The 10,310-nt window shown below is 36.5% G+C and overlaps 1 protein-coding gene across 1 annotated transcript in view; it reads left to right on the top strand.

The window, feature by feature from the left end:
- Positions 1-569: 569 nt before the first annotated feature.
- Positions 570-10,310, top strand: part of LOC104465419 (PTB domain-containing engulfment adapter protein 1-like) — a gene marked incomplete at its 5' end in the record, with an annotated part of 17,921 nt that continues 8,180 nt past the window's right edge. Inside the window, 2 exons of the mRNA XM_010078454.1 lie at positions 570-794; positions 3,648-3,786. Coding sequence (XP_010076756.1) covers positions 570-794; positions 3,648-3,786 — 364 coding nt within the window. The remainder of the gene's footprint in view (positions 795-3,647; positions 3,787-10,310) is intronic.

The raw sequence follows: 10,310 nt of genomic DNA, 5'->3' as shown, positions 1-10,310 counted from the left end.
AGACGAGGAAATGAAACAAAGTCTAGTATTAATGTAAACATTAAAATTTGTGCCCTGTGAGCTTCTACTGTAAGATGTTAGTTAAATAATTAAATATTTTCTTTAAATATTGGTGAGATGTAAATGGTAGGTGTTTCCTGGTTCGGAGAAAGAAGATTCTAACCTGTGCCTTCACCACCAGAGTTACTCTGCTCCCCAGATCTGTGCTTACCTGCTAATTTAAATGTGCAGAGATGAGGTGTTGCTGATATGTTGGTGTATTTAGACATTTGTCAGTGCATCTGACACACCCATTTGCGGAAAGATGCCTGTCTTCATTTTGTTTGGTGTAATTATCAAGTAGCAAGTCGTTTTCATTGCAGTTAATACTGGGCTACCTCTTTCAGTAATATATTTTAAATTTAGTTTTAAAATATTTTCAAGTTCTGTATCTTGTAACTATAGCTTTGAACAGCAAGTTGGTGACAAACTGTTTTGACGTATGAAATGTGCTTTTTTATTTTGTCTTTCCCTGATGTTACCATGTTCTGTTCCTCAGGATGTTTTCTCTTTCTGTGATTCCTTTTCAGCTGCTGCACATAAAGTGTGATAATGATGAACATATCTTTCAAAGACCCTCTACTTTTTTCTGGTGTAACAATGAGGATTCACCTCCTTGTTTAGATATCTCTTCCATTACGCTTACTCCTAGGAGTTCTCCTGACTCTAGACTACCATCTGGATTGTTAATACCACCACCTTCCAAAAGTGGTCTTCCAAAGCCAGCCAGTGAATACAGCTGCCCAAGACCTCGTGTAATCGTGCTGTGCAAAAGCTTTTTCAGTTTTTTTTTTTTTGTCTTTCCTTTGTTCTCTGTTGTGAATTAACTTGTATTAAAAATGTGCATTTTGTACAGTGGTTAAAGGACAGAGCAGGTGTATCTTAGATTCTCTGGGGGTACTCTTAAAATACAGAATTTGCGAAGATTTACTCTTATTTCTAAATAGTTTTTTCTCTCCCAGCCCCAAAACAAAAATTCTTATTTTCCCAACATCTTTAAGTTAGTCCACTAATTAAATTACCTCTGTATTACCTGTAAATCTTTTGTTAAAATTCTTTATACTAACAATAGTTATTCAAAACAAACAATTCTAAAGGTCCAACTTCAAGGGCTTTCCCCTCCCATGAATTAATAGAAAAAGCAATCAGCCGTTAAATACTTTTTAGCACACTTTATAAAAACTCTGTGCAAAATGAAGGTTGAAAATTGTTCTTAAATATGAAATGGGCATATTGCCTGCTTTTTCATAGCAATATGCTTATACTCTCAACTTTTCTTCCATTTGCAAGTAACATTTGGCTGTATTGGGCAAACATCATGGCTTTCTGCATGTGTTCACTAAATAATGCTTCTTGTGCTCATATGTATTCAAAATATACATTTCTTAAAATAACTATAGTATAGTTTTACTTAAACTAGCTGTGTTAGTAGTGCCAAAATGTCCAGCAACTTCAACAAAATGGCATAGAGACAGGAAATGGTAGTGTAAAGTTTGGGTTTGCTTTTTTGCCTAAAAGATTCATTTAAGACGAAACCTAAATGCTGTTTAAAGTTTATTTATCTAGCTTCTAGGTAGCCATAAACACTTAGCAAATAAGGAGAATCAACATTAGCATTTCCTATCTCCAGGACGTTCTAGGATTGCCCATCAGTGTTGAGGGGAAATGTAGGTTAGTATATGGCATGTACCTATGCATTAAACGTGATCTCACCTTCCTGATGCAGACGAAACCTATCTACAAGAGAGTTCCATTTGTATGAAGAGTGGAATAGGAGAATCATTATTAGTTTGCTTTGGGTCAAACGCATCTGTTGCCCTGCTTTGAGTGGGAGCAGATGCCATCCAGCAATCTCTCTGACTTGAATTATCCAGGTTCCCTGCCTGTGCACAGAGGTGCCAGGAGGTTAATGCAAGATCCATGAACATGGTAATAAGCGCCTATTGTGATTAAATAAACACTGCGCACTGAAATCTTTTCACAACAAATGATCTTTGAAATTGCAATGCTAACTCATGTTGAGGTCAGTAAGAGTTCTGTATGTGTAAAAATCTAAAAAATTAATTATTTTATGAAGTTTAATTCAGCTGTGGTCTTGCCAAGAAAAAACATGACTGAGAGATTTTTTAATAGAACAAAAACAAAAGCTGTTGTGTCAAGTATGGCTTGGATTGTTGTAGTTTTGGTGTTTTGGGTTTGGTTTTTTTCATTCAATATGGAATATATATATTCATAAAATATGAATTCAAAACTCCTAGGAAATAGGAAATGTAGGACTTCGGCATCTAGTTCTCCCTTTAAGCAGTGCGTTCAGTGGAAGACTGTGGATCAATGTTCTTTCCTTCTCTGCAGCCACTGCAGCCTCCAGAGAGAAACAGAGGTAGCTCAGGGCTACCTGTAGACTTGGCTTAGAAATCTGTGGCATGTGCTGTCAGAGGGCACCTTCAGCTGCTGTAGCAGAGGCACTAAAGAAAGAAGCATTCCAAAATAAGGTTTAGGTCCATGAAACTCTCGTGGAGCACCAGTGCTAAAGACTGCCTGCTTGCCAGGTTGTCGTATTCGTGTATTCTAAATAAAAGGATCTGTGTGACTAATTTAATTTGTGCTTAAAAATTTCTGTGTGACTGTTTTGATCAAATTGAGTCTTATTTAAAACTAGCAGGCTTTCCCTGTCCCTGGCTGTATAGTCTTTCTAATACACAGAACATGGGGGTTTGGTATTGTCTAAGTAATAACATGAACGTGCAAACTGGTTTTCCAAATATATTTTGCCTTCGGCTTGTCAGTCTCAGTTTTAATCTATTTAATCATCTGTCTTTAGTGTTCAGTTCATTCTGATCTGACTATGCCTCATTTGTGTCCTGAAGTAATGGACTGATGGCAGGAAGAATTAATAACTAAAATATGGCTATAGAACGACAGTAATAGTCAGGTTTGGCATTACTTTGCTTATCCAGTATTTTTGTGAACTTTTCCAAATTCCTGGATCTTACTAATGAAATCTCTTCTGTTCCATGTTCAAGGATAAGAGTTCTATTTTGAATATTAATATTCAGAGTATTGTGTGTCTAGGTTGTTACACCAAAAAATACATTTGAAGCTTTGATCACATCAGGTTTTTTAGGTTGTCAAATAAGTGACTGTGTGAGGAAGAATTAGTAAACAAGAAATTATCTACTTGTCTACTTATCTACTTTTATCTAATTTTAGCTACTTGTTGTGTGCACTCCAGAGCATAGCATATTATTGTTGCAGTATTACTTTAAGTGTGTTTTGTGAACACATCTGTATTCATCCATCTGCAGTAGAGAACTGCTTGTCACCAGCTTTCTCAGTTTTAACTGTGATACATTTCTGGCTCTACCAGGTGGACTGAAAATTGCAAAATTACCATGCTGCTTATATATTGGAGAGTTTTAGCATGTCTCAGACTCTGAACTGCAAATGCCATTTGCTTGGTGTCAGGAGCTGTTTTTTCTGGTTTTTGCATGCTGATGGTTATTTTTAACTTTTTTGAAAATGTGGCTCTTATCTGCATGCTGAAGAATTCAGTACTGTGATCTTTTTCATGTGAAATATTGCCCTAATATTTATTGTCCTTATTGTAGGCAGGCAGTGTGACACCTAAATCACCCTCCACTGACATCTTTGATATGGTTCCCTTTTCTCCCATATCCCCTCAGTCATCAACACCTACTCGCAATGGTACACAGCCTCCTCCAGTACCCAGTAGATCTACAGAGATCAGTAAGTTCTGTAACAACTGACCTAATTTTTCCTTGCATTATATTTTTTTTAATAAAGCATCTTTAAGGATTTATTTACATTTTGCATGAAAAGCCAAATACAGTTTTTGTAAATCACATTCGATAATGCCATTTCGTTTTTATACCATCTTCCCAAAGTCGTTGATGTTGCTGCCAAGTTTCATTATAAACAAACATGTTTACTTGCTAAGCTATTAATATAAACAGTTTGAAGGAGTTTGGTTGGGGATTTAATCTGGCTTTTTTTTCAACAGTATTTCTTTTGTATTTACTTCAAGAAATATTTTTACTTCCTGTTAGTTCTTTCCTTGTCAAGCCACAGTTATAGCATCTAAAGTCTACATTTCTGGGGAAGACAGCAGGTGGAGTAAGTATGGTGATGATAATGCAGAAGGGAGAGCTGAAGAAATCCCTCAAGATGTAGACTGTCTTGGAGTACTGCTTTTACTACTACTTTTCGTATCATCTACAGCTTTGTTTTTCAGTTATAGTTGATGAACCTCTGTGGACAACTCATAAAAGATCTTCAAAAGATGATTAATAATAGCAATTTTATCTTCTAAAGGCTAGGGCAAGGTTCTCAGCTTCACTGGAAATCTTTTAGGAGTCCACAAAGTTTTTTTGAAAGCTTTGGAAATTATTTGAAGAAGAGAGCAGAGCATACACAAGCAACGTTAGAGGTTGTAGAATTACCAGTCTGTGCGTAGTATCTTCTGTTTCTGATGCCTGTTTTAGTATGGATAAGGAACGTTAATGTTACTGCCTGCCACCATGTGAAACCACATTTGAAGAGTTTCTGCCTGTTTTGGGAATGCTGCTAATATGAGAATTTTCAGGTGTGAATGAGAGCTGTGCACAATTATCAAAATGCATTGTAAAACCTAAGTCAGTGAGTGTCTTCCCAGTGCTGTATCCTGCGCACCTTTCTTTGCCATTGCTCAGAATGACTGTCACCCTCTAAAAAGAAAGTAGATTGTGAGGCAGATGAGAAAAAATCTGCTCTTTTTTAAGATAAGTTTCAAATTAATTTAGATTAATTTTTATGGGTTTCTCAAGGGGTATATTAACAGAATTTAAAACTATTCTATTAAGAATAGTTAATACTGACTATTCTTAAATAAGTTAAAAGAATATTAGAATGTTCTAATAGAATCTTAGAGTAGGACTGTTCCATTAAGAGAATTCTTATGGCTTTGTAAACAACAAAAGAGTAATTCAAAGACACACCCTCCAAGAACTCCTTTTGTATGTTCAAATTTGTTCCTCTGAAACTACAGACAATGCCATAAAATCGATCTCAATGTGCATATCCAGCTTCAAAAATAATAACTTGAATTTAATTATAGGACAATTGTCCTACTATCTCAGTTCCATTGAAATTGTGGCTAGAAGTGTTGTGGGACTTGGCACTCAATGCTGAGTGATCTTGAGAGTTCCAGCTATGTGGGTTTTGTAATTGTTTAATCAATGGGTTTTGTAATAGAGAAAATACTATAAATAAGTTGCTTATTCAGTGATGTGTACTGTTTAAAATAGTTGTTTCTTCTGCACTTCATTCATTTGCATTAAATCAAGATGATGTAGTTCAGAGACATGGCAGTCAGTGTCTGTCAATTCTCTGCGCTCCTCAGCGTGCTGTGCTCCAGAGAGATTACAGAAGTACATCATAGTCTTTACACTTTTGATCTCTGCTCTTTCAGTCTACAACATAGTACTTTATATGTTGAAAATTGTTGCGTTCATCAGCTATAACACCCTTTGGCATATTTCAAATATGCAGTTTGAAACAGAAGAGAGTTTATAATCAAACAAGGACTTACTGTCTTTGATTAGAAAGTTCAGTTCCCATAAGAATCTCCTTCAAGCTGTGTAACGTTACATTACTGTAATAATGTACAACAATACGTTGTTTTATATGGTGTTATAGCTGCCAGTACAAACAAGCTGGCATTTCTTTCTCCGATACAAGTCAGATAGTTGGCAACCAAGAGGAGTTTGGAGTGTCCCATTTCCTGAGGTCTTCTGAACATCTTTTCATGTTCTTATCTCTACTTTGTCACTTTACTTGAGCGATTTTTGTGAAATCATAGGGTGATTTTCTTGGATTTTATCATTTTTATAACTTTCTCCTTTATCACATTCAGTAGTAAAAAAAGGAGAAAGATAAGGATGCACCATCTGTTTGCTAGAGTCAACCTCAGCTGCTCCATTTGTCTAAGTGAGGTTCATCTGCCTCTTATCTAGGGATGACGCTTGTGCTGCTCAATCAAAATGTGCTTTTTGAAGCCAAAGTTCTTTGTCTCATCAAATGGCCAGTTTGACAAATCACCCAAATCACACCTTCAAGACAGGTCCCATTTGTAGGAAACTAGAAACAATACCAAGCACTTTGGATCCTCTGAGACCAAAAGCTTCATAGGTGATAATTGGCACCAGGATGACAGTTCACCTTTTCGTAAAGAGAAGTGCCTGGAGTTAGAATTTTGCTTACCAGCTCCCCTTTGGGTAGCTTCCCCAGCAAAAATTGGGGAGGTATAAATGATATATTTTGGTCTGACTAGCTCACAGTACATAGTTAAAGAAACCCAGCGTTTTAATACTGGAAGAGTGCAACACTGACCTTTTCTCAGAAAGGTGGTTGTCTCCAAAGTGTTTAAGCTTTAAAAAAGGCAGAAGACTCTTGAGATTTTGAGTTCTTATTCAGTGTTATACCAATATGGCTTCTCAGTAAATGTCTGCTCACTACTGGGTATATCAGTGACAGCAAATCGATTGTTTTTACATAATTACCTAATTTAACGGAGAAAATTGCATGATTTTTGAACAGGAAGTTGCAGATTGGACAAATATGTGGTGTCTCTTTAGGTAATAATTGCAAAAAAAGCGATTCTTTCAAAAGGAAAAGTCCTTTCCAGAATTGTATTTATACTCAAAATGTTGCTGAGAAATACCTCTCTTAACACTAAGTTTGGAGTAACCACCTTTCAGGCTAAACATAAACATCGTAGCCCAGTGTAATAACTGCTTAACTGAACAATTGACCAATGCATGGTGCAACCAAAAATGCAATGGTAAACACCATGCTGCTGCTTCCTCAGGAGTAAGAGATTGCAAAGGTTCCTGTAAGTTATCTTACAGGACAGAATTAATTTATTAATTGTAGTTAATTAAAGGAGGAATTAATTTATGCATTTCTTGTTGGCATATCTCAGAAAAGAACTGGAGACTAACTTTCTCTACCGAATTGTTCAACATTTATTTCACTCACATCTTGAACAATCCAAGGTCACAACTGGCAGGTGTAGAAATCTGCCCCAAGATGCTATCTTTCCAGAGATATTTAAGAGTCTGATGTCAGAATAATGGTGGAACTATTTTTTTATGCTGTAATAATTCAAAAAGAAAAAAATATGGTGTACCCTGCAGCTAAGGGAAAGGCTTCCTGGACTTAATTACCGCAGCTTATTCTAAATATTTCCTTGGGTGCTTCTCTTCAGTGTGATTAACTTTTATTTGTCATCATAGCTGCTCCAGGACATCTGGGGAAAGCATATATCAGCTTAGCTCTGTGCCTGGGTGACAGCTAAGGTAAAGAAGACTGGGATGCAAAATGCAGCAGAAAAGCCAAATATTTGTAATTTTGTTTGGTAATTGCTAGTTTTGAGTTTATTATGGGGAGCAGGTTGCTACTCTTCAGTATTACATGTTTCTTGTCCTGAATGTCAGGTCACAGAAACAAGAATTTATCACCTGTTCTATCTTCTGTGGTTTGAGTTGCGATGTAAAACATCAGCATTTCATGGTTTTGAATTTGTTGGTCAATTTCCCAAGCTCTGAATTTGTTTCCATCTAGAAAGGAATGGGAAAGAGAAAGGAAATGATATGTGCTGTTTGAAAGGATAATTTTCAAAGGCTTACTGGTTGCTGTGTATTGGAGAAAGAAATGTCTGTCTATGCCACAATTATTTTGTGGAGTGTGGTGGGCAAGATATTCTTGTTATAGTTAATCTTCATGCAAATACTCTAGCCTGAAATAAAAGTTACTGATTTATCCCATTTCTGCTACAAAGGAGCCCCCTCTCTGTACAGTGGAGTGAACACCAGTAGGTCAGCTTACGGAGATCCTGTGCAATAGTGCAGCTCTGCACTGACTACATTTTAGTGTTTGTCCAGTTTCCACATGTTCTTCAGCTTCTGTTCAGAAGAGAAATACTGATGATGGCTGCTATTGAAAATGTTTCATGGAACTTTATCCCTCCCTGACTTTTAGCAGTGCAATCTCTAATATATCACACAAATTTTCAGTGCAGAAACGCAGTCATACTGTAGACTTTTTCAGCTGGTTTAATGAAATGGTTAGCAAATAATAATAGAGTTCCCAGAATAATAATTTTTCATAGAAACTCATCTAGGAAATACTTCTCTATTTTGAATTTGATTCTGTACAGAGTTTATTGGGCTCTGTCACTTTGAATAAGTTACACTCTGGCTAATTTTCAAGTCTGCCTTGAATAACAATGTAAATGAAGTAATCCTTCACCTGAAGGCAGGTGACATTAAAGGAGCTCAATCTTCTGCCATTCTCCTGCAAATGAGCTCAGAAGTGCTGTCATTAATAAAAACCCAATAATAAGGCATGAATGAGAAAATAACCATAATAGTGTAAAAAAGTACTTGCTTTCAAAAATAGTGATAAGTCATATTTCAGTATTTAAATGCAAGAGTTGAGTTCTCTGCTGTTTTTTCTTCAATACATTCCTTGAATGTTTGCTAAGACTTGGTGTTGAAACTGGCTGCTTTTAGCTGTCTGACCACACAGAAAACTGTCAGCTCCTTTTAAGGGTAAAAAGAACCTATGAAGAAGAAAAAAAAAAAAAGAAAATGGACCTACATAATGAACATACAGACTTACAAGGAGCATAAGGTATAAAGCATAATAACTTTTTATCTAGTAGAGGTTAGATTGAAAGTCAAAGCTGCTACACATCTGAAGATTACTTGGTAGAAGCATCGGAGCATGTAAGGACACTGGTTATACTGGAACAGATCCATTTTGGCCATGAAAGAGGCAGGGACGAGGTAGATCCTAATTTTCACATTAGATTATCCTTGTTAAAGTTTGTTTTTCATGCAGGTGGTCTGCCTCTGCCAGAAAAGACTAGATTTTTTTTGGGCTCAAGTGGCCTTTTGGAATAAGGCTCTCTGATCTGGGCCATCCTCTGGTCCCATGTGATGGTTTGTAGCTGTTCAGACACAGTTTTTGAAATATGTAATTAATCAACTTCGTGCTTGTTTCTGTAGTTTATTATGGGGATGAATGCTGGTAACTAATTACTTAAAATGGCTATTGTGCAGCCTGATAACATCTAAATGATTAGGTTAAAACCCATGGAGACTGACATGCACCATAAAATGTTGAAGGGTCTAGACAAATAACAGGTCTAAAACTCTGACTCCAAGGAGGCCAAAATAAAGACATTTATTTAGCTACATGCATCATCTTCAGCATTGATAAGATGACTGGTAACAGTGCAACATGGATTTTGTGTGAAGGTAGTCAGTTGTCAGCTTCCATGTCTCGGATGTTAAGGGTAAAATTTTCTGCTTACCAGAAAACTAGCTAGTCGTTTTGAAGACACTAATGTCCCCTTTTACTTTCATGCCCTTAACTAACATTGTTTTAAGGTCGGTAGCATGCTTACCAGATTTCTTGCTGGACAACCATGAAAGTTAGGAGATAGAATATGATTTTAGTTTACTGACAAGACTATATTAACTTGGTTCTGTAAATTTTGCAATCAATGTGGTTGGGTTAGCAAAATGACTTTTTCAACTGAGTATGCAGTAGAAGTCTGTATAGATGGCACCATTACATATAGAGAGAAAAAAAATCCCATTACTGAGAAAAAAACCAAACAAACCCAAGCCAAAATATCTGGGCTGTCAGATGTGAAGAACTAGCATTACACTCTGAGTAAGGGGAAAAAAAAAATGTATTGAAGGTGTTTCTTCTTTTCTGGGGGGGGAAAAAAAAAAAAAACAAAACAAAAAAAAAAAAAAAAAACACACCCCACACCCTGACCACTAGAACGCATACTGCAGTTAAGGAAAAGGGAGAAACTGTATGGTATTGACAGAGAGAAAATTACAGCCATTCTACTTACGGATCTGGATTTAGTGGAATTTTAAGGCAAGCGGCCTTTCACGTTCCCATGCTTTTTCATTCTTTCCTTCTAGACTGTTGGTCTTACCCAAGATTTTACAACCCTGACAATTAGTTTTAGTTACTGCAAGCTGTGCATTGAGAAACTCTATCCAATGTAGACCTTACCTTCCATGTGTAAGGGTTGTTGTTTAAAGATGCCCTTAACCAGAGGGTAAGAAGTGGCAGACAGGGGACATGAAGGCTAGGTGGTTTGCAAGACATAATGTTAAGATTAAATTTGACAACTGATGCCCAGTTGTTCCCTCCCCATTTATGAACCACCTACACACACTAATTCC

This window comes from Pterocles gutturalis, unplaced genomic scaffold, assembly GCF_000699245.1.
Source record: "Pterocles gutturalis isolate BGI_N339 unplaced genomic scaffold, ASM69924v1 scaffold993, whole genome shotgun sequence".
Classification (NCBI taxonomy): Eukaryota; Metazoa; Chordata; class Aves; order Pterocliformes; family Pteroclidae; genus Pterocles; species Pterocles gutturalis.
This window is presented reverse-complemented; position numbering and strand designations above follow the sequence as displayed.